Raw genomic sequence first — 22,475 nt, forward strand, 5'->3', positions numbered from 1 at the left:
TGTGTAGGTCATACACATGATCCTCCGTGGCGGTAGGTAGAGGGGGGCAAAGGTTCGTAACCTCTCATCGGCTTGCTGGCCCAGCGGTCGTCGGCTGGGGCCTTCAGCAATGAGTGCGTCGCGATGTGTAATTGCCCTTCTCTACTTTGCAAATAATAAAACTGTGACCGACCTGTTCAACCCATCCAGGATTGTTGGTGTCTTTTATTACGGAGTGGTGGGACGGGGGAAGGCACTGGTTACGACACACGGGTCTCTGCAGTCTGGTAGGCACGGCACTGTATAAGGAACGTGCCTCTGACTGCAGAGCCCCTAAGGGATAGCTAGAGGGGAAATCTGTGCAGTGCCCAATTCCCCCCTCCCACTACCTCCCCAGGTGAGGTCATGATTGGGACGCCCAGCGGACCAACCGGGGAGAAGAGGGGAGTCAGGCCACACCCTCAGGGGTTAAATTCTAGTGACGGGGCCAGGTTCTCCCTCTTTCTCCCCGGCTGACCCTTGGAAGCTGTTGTCCCACCCTCCCTCCCTTATAAACTGGTAAATGTACTGTGCTATTACTGTTAAAATGTTTTTGAATTTTAGATTTAAAAAAAAAAATAAATAAATAAAAAAAATTTTTAACGTTCTTTTATATACGTCACAGCGGTAGGTAGAGGGGGGCAAAGGTTCGTAACCTCTCATCGGCTTGCTGGCCCAGCGGTCGTCGGCTGGGGCCTTCAGCAATGAGTGCGTCGCGATGTGTAATTGCCCTTCTCTACTTTGCAAATAATAAAACTGTGACCGACCTGTTCAACCCATCCAGGATTGTTGGTGTCTTTTATTACGGAGTGGTGGGACGGGGGAAGGCACTGGTTACGACACACGGGTCTCTGCAGTCTCAGATCTATTGTCCGTGCATTCTTCTTCGGTTTGGGTTTAAGTATGTCCTCCCGTTCGCACTGCTGAGTGCTGAAATGCTCGCGAGATCACTTTTCGCGGATACCCCCTGGCTTGAAACCTGTCAGTAAGTTTCTTAGATTCTGCCCAAAAGTCATCCTCAGTTGAGCTGTTCCTTTTTCCTTAGCGCTGGATATATATTTTCTAGGTTAGTGTGCACTATCATTTTGACCATCCGACGTGTATGGAGTTATTTTAGCATGGCGCACTTACTTTGATTGCATGGCACTTATGCACGCAGTCTTATGTGAGATGATACACTGGCGCGCGTGCGCGCTGCTAGTGTATCTGCGTGCCGTTACTATTGCGCATGACCGGGCTTTCTCTGTTTGGGACACCGAGCGTGCGCATATGGATGTTGTAATCCTTTGAGCGTGGGACTAGTGCGCGTGCGCACTCATTCTAAAATAGTACATCTCCTATTGGCGCTTTGGTCTTTCTGCACGATTGCATGGTACGTGAGAGCCGATTGGTTGCCATGCTGCAGGTCATGGGTTGCGCTCTAAGTGCGCATGTCCGGTAGTATTTACTCGGCGCCATACAACTGCTAGTCTCTGGGACATCGCCAGCAGCCACACAGGTGATGTAGATAATTGGTATTGTACACCACGCATAAAAGGCCTGTTTGGAGGCCAGGTTCAGTATCTTCCCCTGACGAAGACGCCTTAGTAGCGTCGATACGCGTTGGGCTCCTATCCTCCTCCCCCTCCCCCCACATATATATTTTTTGGACTTCTTTGACCCCAGCTCCATTTTCTGGATCACCCAGCTTTATTTGATAGGACCAGTCATTGCATGCCTGCCGTGCCCATACCTCTCTTTAGGGCACGTTTATTCCTTTTCTCCCCCTGGATACCTATGAGGGATTGACTCTTCGGTAGCAGGTTCTGCTAGACTTGGTAATGTATTAGATGGGGTGCCAGATTAAGGACATGGTATTTATGGGTCATACCAGTGAGCTTCTCTGGTTTAGTGTTTGACGTCCTTTTTTGGACAATATTACATATCTATCACAGACCAGTGGTGTGATTGGGTTATATTGGTCACATGTAGGATCAAATTAATATACTCTCTTCAGTCAGACCTCTTCAGTGGGCAGTACCGGATATTAAACAATCATATGTGTTGATGTTATTCTGCCTTAACCTTTGAAAGTCTGTTATATGATGTATATGTGATTATGTGGATCCCTGTGACTGTTTTTTGGGGGGATGTGGATAGGCTGTTTTTGTTTTAATTGTTTTTAAATGTGTGCTTTTCCTTACTGTGCTTTTGTGCGGGGTGAGGTGTTTTGTATAATAAAATTTGTTATATGCAGTTGATCCCATTGTGTGCATAGTCTTTCTCTTTTTTTAGTTCTGTGGATCTTATCTATGCACGTGGTCGATCTTCTTTAACATATTTTCTGTGCGGTGCCCGCCTCTCTGCTCTTTAGTAATTCACTTCAGAGGACGCAACAGTTCATTTAAAGCAAGGAGAGACAAGCTAACAAATTGCAATTTTTACTCCCAAAAAAGGTAGGCAGTATTTACAAAGTATAAAAAGAAATGATAAAGGAGACAATATCATATGTACAATACAAATTACAAATAAAATGGGATTAAAATTGAAAAGAACACTTACAGGAGGTTCAGATAATTTCATATCATCTGTTATGAAAGGCAATGCAGTACCACAATGAACATAGCGGTCAGAGCACATACAGTGATCTGACAATAACCCAAAATCATAGAACGAGCTCTGAGACGTGGGAACTCTGCAGACCGCAATCCCTAATCCTCTCCAAACAACACTAGAGGCAGCCGTGGATTGCGCCTAACTCTACCTATGCAACTCGGCACAGCCTGAGAAACTAACTAGCCTGAAGATAGAAAATAAGCCTAACTTGCCTCAGAGAAATACCCCAAAGGAAAAGGCAGCCCCCCACATATAATGACTGTGAGTTAAGATGAAAAGACAAACGTAGAGATGAAATAGATTCAGCACAGCGAGGCCCGACCTTCCCAACAGAGCGAGGATAGGAAAGACAACTTTGCGGTCTACACAAAACCCTAAAGAAAACCACGCAAAGGGGGCAAAAAGACCCTCCGTACCGAACTAACGGCACGGAGGTACACCCTTTGCGTCCCAGAGCTCCCAGCAACAAAATAAGACAAGCTGGACAGAAAAAATAGCAAACAAATAGCAAAGAAGAACTTAGCTATGCAGAGCAGCAGGCCACAGGAATGATCCAGGGAAAAACAAGTCCAACACTGGAACATTGACAGGAAGCCAGGATCAAAGCATTAGGTGGAGTTAAGTAGAGAAGCACCTAACGACCTCACCAGATCACCTGAGGGAGGAAACTCAGAAGCCGCAGTACCACTTTCGTCCACAAACGGAAGCTCCCAGAGAATATCAGCCGAAGTACCACTTGTGACCACAGGAGGGAGCTCTGCCACAGAATTCACAACAATCATCATGGCTGGCTGTGGGCTTTGTAGGATGCACACATCTAGATGCATATCACATCTGTACGCAGCTGGATCCCGGACACAAAGACACTGCAAGAATGCTGTCTCACTAAGGTATTCCTAGCTCAAAACCCAGGCACTCCCACTGCGGTGACATCACTTAGGGGCTGAAACTGAAACCTCCCCTTTTCTTAGAATATGAAAACTATTTTTCTGCATATCTTGCTGCATAAATCTCATATACGAACTAGACCAGGTTCCCGAGGTGCACCACGTCGGGGCAATTCTTTTAAGTGTAAGCACGGCGCAATTATATGAACTGCTTAAGGAGAAGTCCACGCTTTGCTCTGGTTGCGTTTAGCTGCTAGCGCTTTCAGTGAGTGATAGATCTATCGATGGACATACGGAATAGATCATTCTTATATCCCTAGCCCGGATCGGTGCCCCTATATAGCCCGTTAATAGAAGAAAGAAATGCCTGCAGTTTGGAAGTGGCTATACCAGTTTTGGCTGGTATTATGAGGGAGGAGGGAATGAGTAGTTTTCACAGAGTCTGGTGCAGCTAAAAGCCATAAAACTTCAGTGATTCTAGTGAGGGTTTTGAATTACACACATAGGCAGCAGGCAGAGTGAAAAGAGGGGGGAGCAGAATGACCCACAGCGTGTCTGTAAAGCTATGTAACCTTCTGAAACGAAACTCACAATATGGCATTTTTACATTATCGTGACACACTGCTCCGCCGCAACCTCTGCTCCGCCGCGCTCTACGCCGCGACCGCTACTCCGCCGCGCTCTACTTAGCTACCTCTATTCCTCCACATTCTTTGCTGAAACCTCTACTCCGCAGCGCTCTACGCAGCTACCTCTATTCCTCCACACTCTTTAATGAAACCTCTACTCCGCCGCGCTCTACGCAGCTACCTCTATTCCTCCACACTCTTTAATGAAACCTCTACTCCGCCGCGCTCTACGCAGCTACCTCTACTCCTCCACACTCTTTAATGAAACCTCTACTCCGCAACGCTCTACGACGCAAGCTCTACTCTGCTGAGCTCTATTTTTCCAGGTTATCTGCTGTGTATCCAGGACGTCAGTATATGGAGAGCTGATAAGAAGGTAACTGTCACTCATACTTGGAGAGGGAGGAGCCGGCCTCAGTAGGTGGAGCCTCACCTGTAATTGCGCCCAAAGCTCCCGAGCCTCGCGGTCCCCGGACGACTCCTCCAACAGCGCCATCTGTGGTTGGATCCGCTGCCGGCAATAGAAGGCGACCCAGTCCTCCAGCCAATCATTCACCTGTCAATGAAACATCTGCAGCTATCAACTTAGTGCTCGGGGGAGGGGTAAAGGACACAGCGATCTGATTGGCCGCACACACGTATATATGTCAGGCTCTCACCAGGGGGATGGATCCACAGCAGGTCACCGCGTGAAAGCCGAACTTGTCCACATGTGCCATGTCCGCTTGCCCCGCCCCTTTACCTTATGGGGAAAAAAAAGTGAACCCCCAGGACAGGAATATGATGTGGGATAAGTATATGAACCTCTCCGCAGCTAGTTACCCACAATGCCGCTGTCTCGGTCCAGCTGCTCCCGCAGCCGCTGGTTGTGCAGGTGGAGATCGGCCAACTGTTCCCCCAATGCCGCCGAGTGCCTGCAAGACAGCAAGAGTGAGGGGACGCGAATCCCACCCGATGTCATAAGAGGGGCAAGTCTACGGCAGTCTAGTACTGCAAAAGCATGCCCCTAGTCACCAGGGACCACCTTACCATGTGTGAGGCATGCCCACTACTAACAGGAATCTATACATGCCTCGCAGCACCAGGGACCACCTTACCATGTGTGAGGCATGCCCACTACTAACAGGAATCTATACATGCCTCGCAGCACCAGGGACCACCTTACCATGTGAGAGGCAAGCCCACTACTCATAGGAATCTATACATGCCCCTCGTCACCAGGAACCACCTTACCATGTGTGAGGCATGCCCACTACTCATAGGAATCTATACATGCACCTCGTCACCAGGGACCACCTTACCATGTGTGAGGCATGCCCACTACTCATAGGAATCTATACATGCCGCTCATCACCAGGGACCACCTTACCATGTGTGAGGCATGCCCACTACTAACAGGAATCTATACATGCCTCGCAGCACCAGGAACCACCTTACTATGTGAGAGGCATGCCCACTACTCATAGGAATCTATACATGCCCCTCGTCACCAGGGACCACCTTACCATGTGTGAGGCATGCCCACTACTAACAGTAATCTATACATGCCTCGCAGCACCAGGAACCACCTTACTATGTGAGAGGCAAGCCCACTACTCACAGGAATCTATACATGCCCCGCGGCACCAGGGACCACCTTACCATGTGTGAGGCATGCGCACTACTCATAAGAATCTATACATGCCCCTCGTCACCAGGGACCACCTTGCCATGTGTGAGGCATGCCCACTACTCATAGGAATCTATACATGCCCCTCGTCACCAGGGACCACCTTACCATGTGAGAGGCATGCCCACTACTCATAGGATTCTATACATACCTGGCAGCACCAGCTTACCATGTGTGAGGCATGCCCACAACTCATAGGAATCTATACATGACCCGCGGCACCAGGGACCACCTTACCAGTGTAGATCATGTCCTGCATGAAGCGTGCCCACTACCCTAGTACATAGAAGCCCCCAGCGCTGACCCGTCGCCTTTCTCACCTGTTGAGGCTCCTCATATTCAGGTGCTCCATCACAAGTGCGGCGCCCCCTCCTGGCTGATCTATCACCTTTATCGGATTGGGAACCCTGATGGTGCCAGTCTGACGAACGGCATCCAGACTCGCCAGCTCCCCCTCAAACATCTGTCTAGCCTGTGAAGAAAACCGAGGGAGATCAGATCCGGACCCCCGGGGAACAACGAACCTCGTACCTCACATTACACAGGTGTGACCCCACTATCAGTACAGACCCCCGGGCACAGAGAACCTCGTACCTCACAAAGACCCCACATTATACAGGTGTGACCCCACTATCAGTACAGACCCCAGGGGCACAGAGACCCTCGTACCTCACTAAGACCCCACATTACACAGGTGTGACCCCACTATCAGTACAGACCCTCGGGGAACAACGAACCTCGTACCTCACTAAGACCCCACATTACACAGGTGTGACCCCACTATCAGTACAGACCCCAGGGGCACAGAGACCCTCGTACCTCACTAAGACCCCACATTACACAGGTGTGACCCCCCTATCAGTACAGACCCTCGGGGAACAACGAACCTCGTACCTCACTAAGACCCCACATTACACAGGTGTGACCCCACTATCAGTACACACCCCCGGGCACAGAGAACCTCGTACCTCACTAAGACCCCACATTACACAGGTGTGACCCCACTATCAGTACAGACCCCCGGGCACAGAGACCCTCGTACCTCACATTACACAGGTGTGACCCCACTATCAGAACAGACCCCCGGGGCACAGAGACCCTCGTACCTCACCAAGACCCACATTACACAGGTGTGACCCCACTATCAGTACAGACCCCCGGGGTACAGAGATCCTCGTACCTCACTAAGACCCCACATTACACAGGTGAGACCCCACTATCAGTACAGACCTCCGGGCACAGAAACCCTCGTACCTCACTAAGACCCCACGTTACACAGGTGAGACCCCACTATCAGTACAGACCCCCGGGCACAGAGACCCTCGTACCTCACTAAGACCCCACATTACACAGGTGTGACCCCACTATCAGTACAGACCCCCGGGCACAGAGACCCTCGTACCTCACTAAGACCCCACATTACACAGGTGTGACCCCACTATCAGTACAGACCCTCGGGGAACAACGAACCTCGTACCTCACTAAGACCCCACATTACACAGGTGTGACCCCACTATCAGTACAGACCCCAGGGGCACAGAGACCCTCGTACCTCACTAAGACCCCACATTACACAGGTGTGACCCCACTATCAGTACAGACCCCCGGGGTACAGAGATCCTCGTACCTCACTAAGACCCCACATTACACAGGTGAGACCCCACTATCAGTACAGACCTCCGGGCACAGAGACCCTCGTACCTCAATAAGACCCCACGTTACACAGGTGAGACCCCACTATCAGTACAGACCCCCGGGCACAGAGACCCTCGTACCTCACATTACACAGGTGTGACCCCACTATCAGTACAGACCCCCGGGCACAGAGACCCTCGTACCTCACTAAGACCCCACATTACACAGGTGTGACCCCACTATCAGTACAGACCCCCGGGCACAGAGACCCTCGTACCTCACTAAGACCCCACATTACACAGGTGTGACCCCACTATCAGTACAGACCCCCGGGCACAGAGACCCTCGTACCTCACTAAGACCCCACATTACACAGGTGTGACCCCACTATCAGTACAGACCCCCCGGGCACAGAGACCCTCGTACCTCACTAAGACCCCCACATTACACAGGTGTGACCCCACTATCAGAACAGACCCCAGGGGCACAGAGACCCTCGTACCTCACTAAGACCCCACATTACACAGGTGTGACCCCACTATCAGTACAGACCCCCGGGGCACAGAGACCCTCGTACCTCACTAAGACCTCACATTACACAGGTGTGACCCCACTATCAGTACAGACCCCCGGGCACAGAGACCCTCGTACCTCACTAAGACCCGACATTACACAGGTGTGACCCCACTATCAGTACAGACCCCCGGTCACAGAGACCCTCGTACCTCACTAAGACCCCACATTACACAGGTGTGACCCCACTATCAGTACAGACCCCCGGGCACAGAGACCCTCGTACTTCACTAGGACCCCACATTACACAGGTGAGACCCCACTATCAGTACAGACCTCCGGGCACAGAGACCCTCGTACCTCACTAGGACCCCACATTACACAGGTGAGACCCCACTATCAGTACAGACCCCCGGGCACAGAGATCCTCGTACCTCACTAAGACCCCACATTACACAGGTGTGACCCCACTATCAGTACAGACCCCCGGGCACAGAGACCCTCGTACCTCACTAGGACCCCACATTACACAGGTGTGACCCCACTATCAGTACAGACCCCCGGGGCACAGAGACCCTCGTACCTAAGACCCCACATTACACAGGTGTGACCCCACTTTCAGTACAGACCCCCGGGCACAGAGACCCTCGTACCTCACTAAGACCCCACATTACACAGGTGTGACCCCACTATCAGTACAGACCTCCGGGGCACAGAGACCCTCGTACCTAAGACCCCACATTACACAGGTGTGACCCCACTATCAGTACAGACCCCCGGGCATAGAGACCCTCGTACCTCACTAAGACCCCACATTACACAGGTGTGACCCCACTATCAGTACAGACCACCGGACACAAGAGACCCTCGTACCTCACTAAGACCCCACATTACACAGGTGTGACCCCACTATCAGTACAGACCCCCGGGCACAGAGACCCTCGTACCTCACTAAGACCCCACATTACACAGGTGTGACCCCACTATCAGTACAGACCCCCGGGGCACAGAGAGCCTCGTACCTCACTAAGACCCCACATTACACAGGTGTGACCCCACTATCAGTACAGACCCCCCGGGCACAGAGACCCTCGTACCTCACTAAGACCCCCACATTACACAGGTGTGACCCCACTATCAGTACAGACCCCAGGGGCACAGAGACCCTCGTACCTCACTAAGACCCCACATTACACAGGTGTGACCCCACTATCAGTACAGACCCCCGGGGCACAGAGACCCTCGTACCTCACTAAGACCCCACATTACACAGGTGTGACCCCAGTATCAGAACAGACCCCCGGGGCACAGAGACCCTCGTACCTCACTAAGACCCCACATTACACAGGTGTGACCCCACTATCAGTACAGACCCCCGGGGCACAGAGACCCTCGTACCTCACTAAGACCTCACATTACACAGGTGTGACCCCACTATCAGTACAGACCCCCGGGCACAGAGACCCTCGTACCTCACTAAGACCCGACATTACACAGGTGTGACCCCACTATCAGTACAGACCCCCGGTCACAGAGACCCTCGTACCTCACTAAGACCCCACATTACACAGGTGTGACCCCACCATCAGTACAGACCCCCGGGCACAGAGACCCTCGTAACTCACTAAGACCCCACATTACACAGGTGTGACCCCAGTATCAGAACAGACCCCCGGGGCACAGAGACCCTCGTACCTCACTAAGACCCCACATTACACAGGTGTGACCCCAGTATCAGAACAGACCCCCGGGGCACAGAGACCCTCGTACCTCACTAAGACCCCACATTACACAGGTGTGACCCCACTATCAGTACAGACCCCCGGGCACAGAGACCCTCGTACCTTACATTACACAGGTGTGACCCCACTATCAGTACAGACCCCCGGTCACAGAGACCCTCGTACCTCACTAAGACCCCACATTACACAGGTGTGACCCCACTATCAGTACAGACCCCCGGGCACAGAGACCCTCGTACCTTACATTACACAGGTGTGACCCCACTATCAGTACAGACCCCCGGGCACAGAGACCCTCGTAACTCACTAAGACCCCACATTACACAGGTGTGACCCAACTATCAGTACAGACCCCCGGACACAGAGACCCTCGTACCTCACTAAGACCCCACATTACACAGGTGTGACCCCACTATCAGTACAGACCCCCGGGCACAGAGACCCTCGTACCTCACTAAGACCCCACATTACACTGGTGTGACCCCACTATCAGTAAAGACCCCCGGGCACAGATACCCTCGTACCTCACTAAGACCCCACATTACACAGGTGTGACCCCACTATCAGTACAGACCCCCGGGCACAGAGACCCTCGTACCTCACTAAGACCCCACATTACACAGGTGTGACCCCAGTATCAGAACAGACCCCCGGGGCACAGAGACCCTCGTACCTCACTAAGACCCCACATTACACAGGTGTGACCCCAGTATCAGAACAGACCCCCGGGGCACAGAGACCCTCGTACCTCACTAAGACCCCACATTACACAGGTGTGACCCCACTATCAGTACAGACCCCCGGGCACAGAGACCCTCGTACCTCACATTACACAGGTGTGACCCCACTATCAGTACAGACCCCCGGGGTACAGAGACCCTCGTACCTCACTAAGACCCCACATTACACTGGTGTGACCCCACTATCAGTACAGACCCCCGGGGTACAGAGACCCTCGTACCTCACTAAGACCCCACATTACACAGGTGAGACCCCACTATCAGTACAGACCTCCGGGCACAGAGACCCTCGTACCTCACTAAGACCCCACGTTACACAGGTGAGACCCCACTATCAGTACAGACCCCCGGGCACAGAGACCCTCGTACCTCACTAAGACCCCACATTACACAGGTGTGACCCCAGTATCAGTACAGACCCCCGGGCACAGAGACCCTCGTACCTCACTAAGACCCCACATTACACAGGTGTGACCCCACTATCAGTACAGACCCCCAGGCACAGAGACCCTCGTACCTCACATTACACAGGTGTGACCCCACTATCAGTACAGACCCCCGGGCACAGAGACCCTCGTACCTCACTAGGACCCCACATTACACAGGTGAGACCCCACTATCAGTACAGACCCCCGGGCACAGAGATCCTCGTACCTCACTAAGACCCCACATTACACAGGTGAGACCCCACTATCAGTACAGACCCCCGGGCACAGAGACCCTCGTACCTCACTAGGACCCCACATTACAAAGGTGTGACCCCACTATCAGTACAGACCCCCGGGGCACAGAGACCCTCGTACCTCACTAAGACCCCACATTACACAGGTGTGACCCCACTATCAGTACAGACCTCTGGGGCACAGAGACCCTCGTACCTAAGACCCCACATTACACAGGTGTGACCCCACTATCAGTACAGACCCCCGGGCACAGAGACCCTCGTACCTCACTAAGACCCCACATTACACAGGTGTGACCGCACTATCAGTATAGACCCCCGGGGCACAGAGACCCTCGTACCTCACTAAGACCCCACATTACACAGGTGAGACCCCACTATCAGTACAGACCCCCGAGGCACAGAGACCCTCGTACCTAACTAATACCCCACATTATACGGGTGAGACCCCACTATCAGTACAGACCTCCGGGCACAGAGACCCTCGTACCTCACTAAGACCCCACATTACACAGGTGTGACCCCACTATCAGTACAGACCTCCGGGGCACAGAGACCCTCGTACCTCACTAAGACCCCACATTACACAGGTGAGACCCCACTAACAGTACAGACCCCCGGGCACAGAGACCCTCGTACCTCACTAAGACCCCACATTACACAGGTGTGACCCCACTATCAGTACAGACCTCCGGGCACAGAGACCCTCGTACCTCACTAAGACCCCACATTACACAGGTGAGACCCCACTATCAGTACAGACCCCCGGGGCACAGAGACCCTCGTACCTAAGACCCCACATTACACAGGTGTGACCCCACTATCAGTACAGACCCCCGGGCACAGAGACCCTCGTACCTCACTAAGACCCCACATTACACAGGTGTGACCCCACTATCAGTACAGACCCCCGGGGCACAGAGACCCTCGTACCTAAGACCCCACATTACACAGGTGTGACCCCACTATCAGTACAGACCCCCGGGGCACAGAGACCCTCGTACCTCACTAAGACCCCACATTACACAAGTGAGACCCCACTATCAGTACAGACCCCCGGGGCACAGAGACCCTCGTACCTAAGACCCCACATTACACAGGTGTGACCCCACTATCAGTACAGACCACCGGACACAGAGACCCTCGTACCTCACTAAGACCCCACATTACACAGGTGAGACCCCACTATCAGTAGAGACCCCCGGGCACAGAGAACCTCGTACCTCACTAAGACCCCCACATTACACAGGTGTGACCCCACTATCAGTACAGACCCCCGGGCACAGAGACCCTCGTACCTCACATTACACAGGTGAGACCCCACTATCAGTACAGACCCCCAGGCACAGAGACCCTCGTACCTCACTAAGACCCCCACATTACACAGGTGTGACCCCACTATCAGTACAGACCCCCGGGCACAGAGACCCTCGTACCTCACATTACACAGGTGTGACCCCACTATCAGTACAGACCCCCGGGGCACAGAGACCTTCGTACCTCAATAAGACCCCACATTACACACGTGAGACCCCACTATCAGTACAGGCCCCCGGGGCACAGAGACCCTCGTACCTCACTAAGACCCCACATTACACAGGTGTGACCCCACTATCAGTACAGACCCCCGGGCACAGAGACCCTCGTACCTCACTAAGACCCCACATTACACAGGTGTGACCCCACTATCAGTACAGACCCCCGGGCACAGAGACCCTCGTACCTCACTAATACCCCACATTATACGGGTGAGACCCCACTATCAGTACAGACCTCCGGGCACAGAGACCCTCGTACCTCACTAAGACCCCACATTACACAGGTGAGACCCCACTATCAGTACAGACCCCCGGGCACAGAGACCCTCGTACCTCACTAAGACCCCACATTACACAGGTGAGACCCCACTATCAGTACAGACCCCCGGGCACAGAGACCCTCGTACCTCACTAAGACCCCACATTACACAGGTGTGACCCCAGTATCAGTACAGACCCCCGGGGCACAGAGACTCTCGTACCTCACTAAGACCCCACATTACACAGGTGTGACCCCACTATCAGTACAGACCCCCGGGCACAGAGACCTTTGTACCTCACTAAGACCCCGCATTACACAGGTGTGACCCCACTATCAGTACAGACCCCCGGGCACAGAGACCCTCATACCTCACTAAGACCCCACATTACACAGGTGTGACCCCAAAATCAGTACAGACCCCCGGGCACAGAGACCCTCGTACCTCACTAAGACCTCACATTACACAGGTGTGACCCCACTATCAGTACAGACCCCCGGGCACAGAGACCCTCGTACCTCACTAAGACCCCACATTACACAGGTGAGACCCCACTATCAGTACAGACCACCGGACACAGAGACCCTCGCACCTCACTAAGACCCCACATTACACAGGTGAGACCCCACTATCAGTACAGACCCCCGGGCACAGAGACCCTCGTACCTCACATTACACAGGTGTGACCCCACTATCAGTACAGACCCCCGGAAACAGAGACCCTCGTACCTCACTAAGACCCCACATTACACTGGTGTGACCCCACTATCAGTACAGACCCCCGGGCACAGAGACCCTCGTACCTCACTAAGACCCCACATTACACAGGTGTGACCCCACTATCAGTACAGACCCCCGGGCACAGAGACCCTCGTACCTCACTAAGACCCCACATTACACAGGTGTGACCCCACTATCAGTACAGACCCCCGGGCACAGAGACCCTCGTACCTCACATTACACAGGTGTGACCCCACTATCAGTACAGACCCCCGGACACAGAGACCCTCGTACCTCACTAAGACCCCACATTACACAGGTGTGACCCCACTATCAGTACAGACCCCCGGGCACAGAGACCCTCGTACCTCACATTACACAGGTGTGACCCCACTATCTGTACAGACCCTCGGGGTACAGGGACCCTCGTACCTCACTAAGACCCCACATTACACAGGTGAGACCACTATCAGTACAGACCTCCGGGCACAGAGACCCTCGTACCTCACTAAGACCCCACATTACACAGGTGTGACCCCACTATCAGTACAGACCCCCGGGCACAGAGACCCTCGTACCTCACTAAGACCCCACATTACACAGGTGAGACCCCACTATCAGTACAGACCCCCGGGCACAGAGACCCTCGTACCTCACTAAGACCCCACATTACACAGGTGTGACCCCACTATCAGTACAGACCCCCGGGCACAGAGAACCTCGTACCTCACTAAGACTCCACATTACACAGGTGTGACCCCAGTATCAGTACAGACCCCCGGGGCACAGAGACCCTCGTACCTAAGACCCCACATTACACAGGTGTGACCCCACTATCAGTACAGACCCCCGGGCACAGAGACCCTCGTACCTCACTAAGACCCCACATTACACAGGTGTGACCCCACTATCAGAACAGACCCCCGGGGCACAGAGACCCTCGTACCTCACTAAGACCCCAAATTACACAGGTGTGACCCCACTATCAGAACAGACCCCCGGGGCACAGAGACCCTCGTACCTAAGACCCCACATTACACAGGTGTGACCCCACTATCAGTACAGACCCCCGGACACAGAGACCCTCGTACCTCACTAAGACCCCACATTACACAGGTGTGACCCCACTATCAGTACAGACCCCCGGGCACAGAGACCCTCGTACCTCACTAAGACCCCACATTACACAGGTGAGACCCCACTATCAGTACAGACCCCTGGGCACAGAGACCCTCGTACCTCACTAAGACCCCACATTACACAGGTGTGACCCCACTATCATTAGACCCCCGGGCAGAGACCCTCGTACCTCACTAAGACCCCACATTACACAGGTGAGACCCCACTATCAGAACAGACCCCCGGGCACAGAGACCTTCGTACCTCACTAAGACCCCACATTAGACAGCTGTGACCCCACTATCAGTACAGACCCCCGGGCACAGAGACCCTCGTACCTCACTAAGACCCCACATTACACAGGTGTGACCCCACTATCAGTACAGACCCCCGGGCACAGAGACCCTCGTACCTCACATTACACAGGTGAGACCCCACTATCAGTACAGACCCCCAGGCACAGAGACCCTCGTACCTCACTAAGACCCCACATTACACAGGCGTGACCCCACTATCAGTACAGACCCCCGGGGCACAGAGACCCTCGTACCTCACTAAGACCCCACATTACACAGGTGTGACCCCAGTATCAGTACAGACCACCGGACACAGAGACCATCGTACCTCACATTACACAGGTGTGACCCCACTATCAGTACAGACCCGCGGGGCACAGAGACCCTCGTACCTCACTAAGACCCCCACATTACACAGGTGTGACCCCAGTATCAGAACAGACCCCCGGGCACAGAGACCCTCGTACCTCACTAAGACCCCACATTACACAGGTGTGACCCCACTATCAGTACAGACCCCCGGGGTACAGAGACCCTCGTACCTCACTAAGACCCCACATTACACAGGTGTGACCCCACTATCAGTACAGACCCCCGGACACAGAGACCCTGGTACCTCACTAAGACCCCACATTACACAGGTGTGACCCCACTTTCAGTACAGACCCCCGGACACAGAGACCCTGGTACCTCACTAAGACCCCACATTACACAGGTGTGACCCCACTTTCAGTACAGACCCCCGGACACAGAGACCCTCGTACATCACTAAGACCCCACATTACACAGGTGAGACCCCACTATCAGTACAGACCCCCGGACACAGAGACCTTCGTACCTCACTAAGACCCCACATTACACAGGTGAGACCCCACTATCAGAACAGACCCCCGGGGCACAGAGACCCTCGTACCTCACTAAGACCCCAAATTACACAGGTGTGACCCCACTATCAGAACAGACCCCCGGGGCACAGAGACCCTCGTACCTAAGACCCCACATTACACAGGTGTGACCCCACTATCAGTACAGACCCCCGGACACAGAGACCCTCGTACCTCACTAAGACCCCACATTACACAGGTGTGACCCCACTATCAGTACAGACCCCCGGGCACAGAGACCCTCGTACCTCACTAAGACCCCACATTACACAGGTGAGACCCCACTATCAGTACAGACCCCTGGGCACAGAGACCCTCGTACCTCACTAAGACCCCACATTACACAGGTGTGACCCCACTATCATTAGACCCCCGGGCAGAGACCCTCGTACCTCACTAAGACCCCACATTACACAGGTGAGACCCCACTATCAGAACAGACCCCCGGGCACAGAGACCTTCGTACCTCACTAAGACCCCACATTAGACAGCTGTGACCCCACTATCAGTACAGACCCCCGGGCACAGAGACCCTCGTACCTCACTAAGACCCCACATTACACAGGTGTGACCCCACTATCAGTACAGACCCCCGGGCACAGAGACCCTCGTACCTCACATTACACAGGTGAGACCCCACTATCAGTACAGACCCCCAGGCACAGAGACCCTCGTACCTCACTAAGACCCCACATTACACAGGCGTGACCCCACTATCAGTACAGACCCCCGGGGCACAGAGACCCTCGTACCTCACTAAGACCCCACATTACACAGGTGTGACCCCAGTATCAGTACAGACCACCGGACACAGAGACCATCGTACCTCACATTACACAGGTGTGACCCCACTATCAGTACAGACCCGCGGGGCACAGAGACCCTCGTACCTCACTAAGACCCCCACATTACACAGGTGTGACCCCAGTATCAGAACAGACCCCCGGGCACAGAGACCCTCGTACCTCACTAAGACCCCACATTACACAGGTGTGACCCCACTATCAGTACAGACCCCCGGGGTACAGAGACCCTCGTACCTCACTAAGACCCCACATTACACAGGTGTGACCCCACTATCAGTACAGACCCCCGGACACAGAGACCCTGGTACCTCACTAAGACCCCACATTACACAGGTGTGACCCCACTTTCAGTACAGACCCCCGGACACAGAGACCCTCGTACATCACTAAGACCCCACATTACACAGGTGAGACCCCACTATCAGTACAGACCCCCGGACACAGAGACCTTCGTACCTCACTAAGACCCCACATTACACAGGTGAGACCCCACTATCAGTACAGACCCCCGGGCACAGAGACCTTCGTACCTCACTAAGACCCCACATTACACAGGTGTGACCCCACTATCAGTACAGACCCCCGGGGCACAGAGACCCTCGTACCTCACTAAGACCCCACATTACACAGGTGAGACCCCACTATCAGTACAGACCCCCGGGCACAGAGACCTTCGTACCTCACTAAGACCCCACATTACACAGGTGTGACCCCACTATCAGTACAGACCCCTGGGCACAGAGACCCTCGTACCTCACTAAGACCCCACATTACACAGGTGAGACCCCACTAACAGTACAGACCCCCGGGCACAGAGACCCTCGTACCTCACTAAGACCCCACATTACACAGGTGTGACCCCATTATCAGTACAGACCCCCGGGCACAGAGACCCTCGTACCTCACTAAGACCCCACATTACACAGGTGAGACCCCACTAACCGTACAGACCCCCGGGCACAGAGACCCTCGTACCTCACTAAGACCCCACATTACACAGGTGTGACCCCACTATCAGTACAGACCCCCGGGCACAGAGACCCTCGTACCTCACTAAGACCCCACATTACACAGGTGTGACCCCACTATCAGTACAGACCCCCAGGCACAGAGACCCTCGTACCTCACTAAGACCCCACATTACACAGGTGTGACCCCACTATCATTACAGACCCCCGGGCAGAGACCCTCGTACCTCACTAAGACCCCACATTACACAGGTGAGACCCCACTATCAGAACAGACCCCCGGGCACAGAGACCTTCGTACCTCACTAAGACCCCACATTAGACAGCTGTGACCCCACTATCAGTACAGACCCCCGGCGCAGAGACCCTCGTACCTCACTAAGACCCCACATTACACAGGTGTGACCCCACTATCAGTACAGACCCCCGGCGCAGAGACCCTCGTACCTCACTAAGACCCCACATTACACAGGTGTGACCCCACTATCAGTACAGACCCCCGGGCACAGAGACCCTCGTACCTCACATTACACAGGTGAGACCCCTCTATCAGTACAGACCCCCAGGCACAGAGACCCTCGTACCTCACTAAGACCCCACATTACACAGGTGTGACCCCACTATCAGTACAGACCCCCGGGGCACAGAGACCCTCGTACATCACTAAGACCCCACATTACACAGGTGAGACCCCACTATCAGTACAGACCCCCGGGCAGAGACCCTCGTACCTCACTAAGACCCCACATTACACAGGTGTGACCCCACTATCAGTACAGACCCCCGGGCACAGAGACCCTCGTACCTCACATTACACAGGTGAGACCCCACTATCAGTACAGACCCCCAGGCACAGAGACCCTCGTACCTCACTAAGACCCCACATTACACAGGTGTGACCCCACTATCAGTACAGACCCCCGGGGCACAGAGACCCTCGTACATCACTAAGACCCCACATTACACAGGTGAGACCCCACTATCAGTACAGACCCCCGGGCACAGAGACCCTCGTACCTCACTAAGACCCCACATTACACAGGTGAGACCCCACTATCAGTACAGACCCCCGGGCACAGAGACCCTCGTACCTCACTAAGACCCCACATTACACAGGTGTGACCCCACTATCATTACAGACCCCCGGGCAGAGACCCTCGTACCTCACTAAGACCCCACATTACACAGGTGAGACCCCACTATCAGAACAGACCCCCGGGCACAGAGACCTTCGTACCTCACTAAGACCCCACATTAGACAGCTGTGACCCCACTATCAGTACAGACCCCCGGGCACAGAGACCCTCGTACCTCACTAAGACCCCACATTACACAGGTGTGACCCCACTATCAGTACAGACCCCCGGGCACAGGGACCCTCGTACCTCACATTACACAGGTGAGACCCCACTATCAGTACAGATCCCCAGGCACAGAGACCCTCGTACCTCACTAAGACCTCACATTACACAGGCGTGACCCCACTATCAGTACAGACCCCCGGGGCACAGAGACCCTCGTACATCACTAAGACCCCACATTACACAGATGTGACCCCACTATCAGTACAGACTCCCGGGCACAGAGACCCTCGTACATCACTAAGACCCCACATTACACAGATGTGACCCCACTATCAGTACAGACTCCCGGGCACAGAGACCCTCGTACCTCACTAAGACCCCGCATTACACAGGTGTGACCCCATTATCAGTACAGACCCCCGGGCACAGAGACCCTCGTACCTCACATTACACAGGTGAGACCCCACTATCAGTACAGACCCCCAGGCACAGAGACCCTCGTACCTCACTAAGACCCCCACATTACACAGGTGTGACCCCACTATCAGTACAGACCCCCGGGGCACAGAGACCCTCGTACCTCACTAAGACCCCACACTACACAGGTGAGACCCCATTATCAGTACAGACCCCCGGGCACAGAGACCCTCGTACCTCACATTACACAGATGTGACCCCACAATCAGTACAGACCCCCGGGGCACAGAGACCCTCGTACCTCACTAAGACCCCGCATTACACAGGTGTGACCCCACTATCAGTACAGACCCCCGGGCACAGAGACCCCCGTACCTCACTAAGACCCCACATTACACAGGTGTGACCCCACTATCAGAACAGACCCCCGGGCACAGAGACCTTCGTACCTCACTAAGACCCCACATTACACAGGTGAGACCCTACTATCAGTACAGACCCCCGGGCACAGAGACCCTCGTACCTCACTAAGACCCCACATTACACAGGTGTGACCCCACTATCAGTACAGACCCCCGGGCAGAGACCCTCGTACCTCACTAAGACCCCACATTACACAGGTGTGACACCACTATCAGTACAGACCCCCAGGCACAGAGACCCTCGTACCTCACTAAGACCCCACATTACACAGGTGTGACCCCACTATCAGTACAGACCCCCGGGCAGAGACCCTCGTACCTCACTAAGACCCCACATTACACAGGTGAGACCCCACTATCAGAACAGACCCCCGGGCACAGAGACCTTCGTACCTCACTAAGACCCCACATTACACAGGTGTGACCCCACTATCAGTACAGACCCCCGGGCACAGAGACCCTCGTACCTCACTAAGACCCCACATTACACAGGTGTGACCCCACTATCAGTACAGACCCCCGGGCACAGAGACCCTCGTACCTCACATTACACAGGTGAGACCCCACTATCAGTACAGACCCCCAGGCACAGAGACCCTCGTACCTCACTAAGACCCCACATTACACAGGTGTGACCCCACTATCAGTACAGACCCCCGGGGCACAGAGACCCTCGTACATCACTAAGACCCCACATTACACAGATGTGACCCCACTATCAGTACAGACTCCCGGGCACAGAGACCCTCGTACCTCACTAAGACCCCGCATTACACAGGTGTGACCCCATTATCAGTACAGACCCCCGGGCACAGAGACCCTCGTACCTCACATTACACAGGTGAGACCCCACTATCAGTACAGACCCCCAGGCACAGAGACCCTCGTACCTCACTAAGACCCCCACATTACACAGGTGTGACCCCACTATCAGTACAGACCCCCGGGGCACAGAGACCCTCGTACCTCACTAAGACCCCACATTACACAGGTGAGACCCCACTATCAGTACAGACCCCCGGGCACAGAGACCCTCATACCTCACATTACACAGATGTGACCCCACTATCAGTACAGACCCCCGGGGCACAGAGACCCTCGTACCTCACTAAGACCCCGCATTACACAGGTGTGACCCCACTATCAGTACAGACCCCCGGGCAGAGACCCTCGTACCTCACTAAGACCCCACATTACACAGGTGTGACCCCACTATCAGAACAGACCCCCGGGCACAGAGACCTTCGTACCTCACTAAGACCCCACATTACACAGGTGTGACCCCACTATCAGTACAGACCCCCGGGCACAGAGACCCTCGTACATCACTAAGACCCCACATTACACAGGTGTGACCCCACTATCAGTACAGACCCCCGGGCACAGAGACCCTCGTACCTCACATTACACAGGTGAGACCCCACTATCAGTACAGACCCCCAGGCACAGAGACCCTCGTACCTCACTAAGACCCCACATTACACAGGTGAGACCCCACTATCAGTACAGACCCCCGGGCACAGAGACCCTCGTACCTCACCAAGACCCCACATTACACAGGTGTGACCCCACTATCAGTACAGACCCCCGGGCAGAGACCCTCGTACCTCACTAAGACCCCACATTACACAGGTGTGACCCCACTATCAGAACAGACCCCCGGGCACAGAAACCTTCGTACCTCACTAAGACCCCACATTACACAGGTGTGACCCCAGTATCAGTACAGACCCCCGGCGCACAGAGACCCTCGTACTTCACTAAGACCCCACATTACACAGGTGTGACCCCAGTATCAGTACAGACCCCCGGCGCACAGAGACCCTCGTACTTCACTAAGACCCCACATTACACAGGTGTGACCCCACTATCAGTACAGACCCCCGGCGCACAGAGACCCTCGTACTTCACTAAGACCCCACATTACACAGGTGTGACCCCACTATCAGTACAGACCCCCGGGCACAGAGACCCTCGTACCTCACATTACACAGGTGAGACCCCACTATCAGTACAGACCCCCAGGCACAGAGACCCTCGTACCTCACTAAGACCCCACATTACACAGGTGTGACCCCACTATCAGTACAGACCCCCGGGGCACAGAGACCCTCGTACATCACTAAGATCCCACATTACACAGGTGAGACCCCACTATCAGTACAGACCCCCGGGCAGAGACCCTCGTACCTCACTAAGACCCCACATTACACAGGTGTGACCCCACTATCGGTACAGACCCCCGGGCACAGAGACCCTCGTACCTCACTAAGACCCCACATTACACAGGTGTGACCCCACTATCAGTACAGACCCCCGGGCACAGAGACCCTCGTACCTCACTAAGACCCCACATTACACAGGTGTGACCCCACTATCAGTACAGACCCCCGGGGCACAGAGACCCTCGTACATCACTAAGACCCCACATTACACAGGTGTGACCCCACTATCAGTACAGACCCCCGGGCACAGAGACCCTCGTACCTCACATTACACAGGTGAGACCCCACTATCAGTACAGACCCCCAGGCACAGAGACCCTCGTACCTCACTAAGACCCCACATTACACAGGTGAGACCCCACTATCAGTACAGACCCCCGGGGCACAGAGACCCTCGTACATCACT

General features: G+C 54.2%; 1 protein-coding gene across 1 annotated transcript in view; it reads right to left on the minus strand.

The window, feature by feature from the left end:
* The window catches only part of LOC138663132 (ketosamine-3-kinase-like), a 75,564-nt gene that overhangs the window by 13,129 nt on the left and 39,960 nt on the right, over window positions 1-22,475 (minus strand). Inside the window, exons 2-5 of the mRNA XM_069749268.1 lie at window positions 6,119-6,270; window positions 4,952-5,043; window positions 4,789-4,871; window positions 4,563-4,685 (exon numbers count right to left, since the gene is read on the minus strand). Coding sequence (XP_069605369.1) covers window positions 4,563-4,685; window positions 4,789-4,871; window positions 4,952-5,043; window positions 6,119-6,270 — 450 coding nt within the window. The remainder of the gene's footprint in view (window positions 1-4,562; window positions 4,686-4,788; window positions 4,872-4,951; window positions 5,044-6,118; window positions 6,271-22,475) is intronic.

This window comes from Ranitomeya imitator, chromosome 2, assembly GCF_032444005.1.
Source record: "Ranitomeya imitator isolate aRanImi1 chromosome 2, aRanImi1.pri, whole genome shotgun sequence".
Taxonomy (NCBI): Eukaryota; Metazoa; Chordata; class Amphibia; order Anura; family Dendrobatidae; genus Ranitomeya; species Ranitomeya imitator.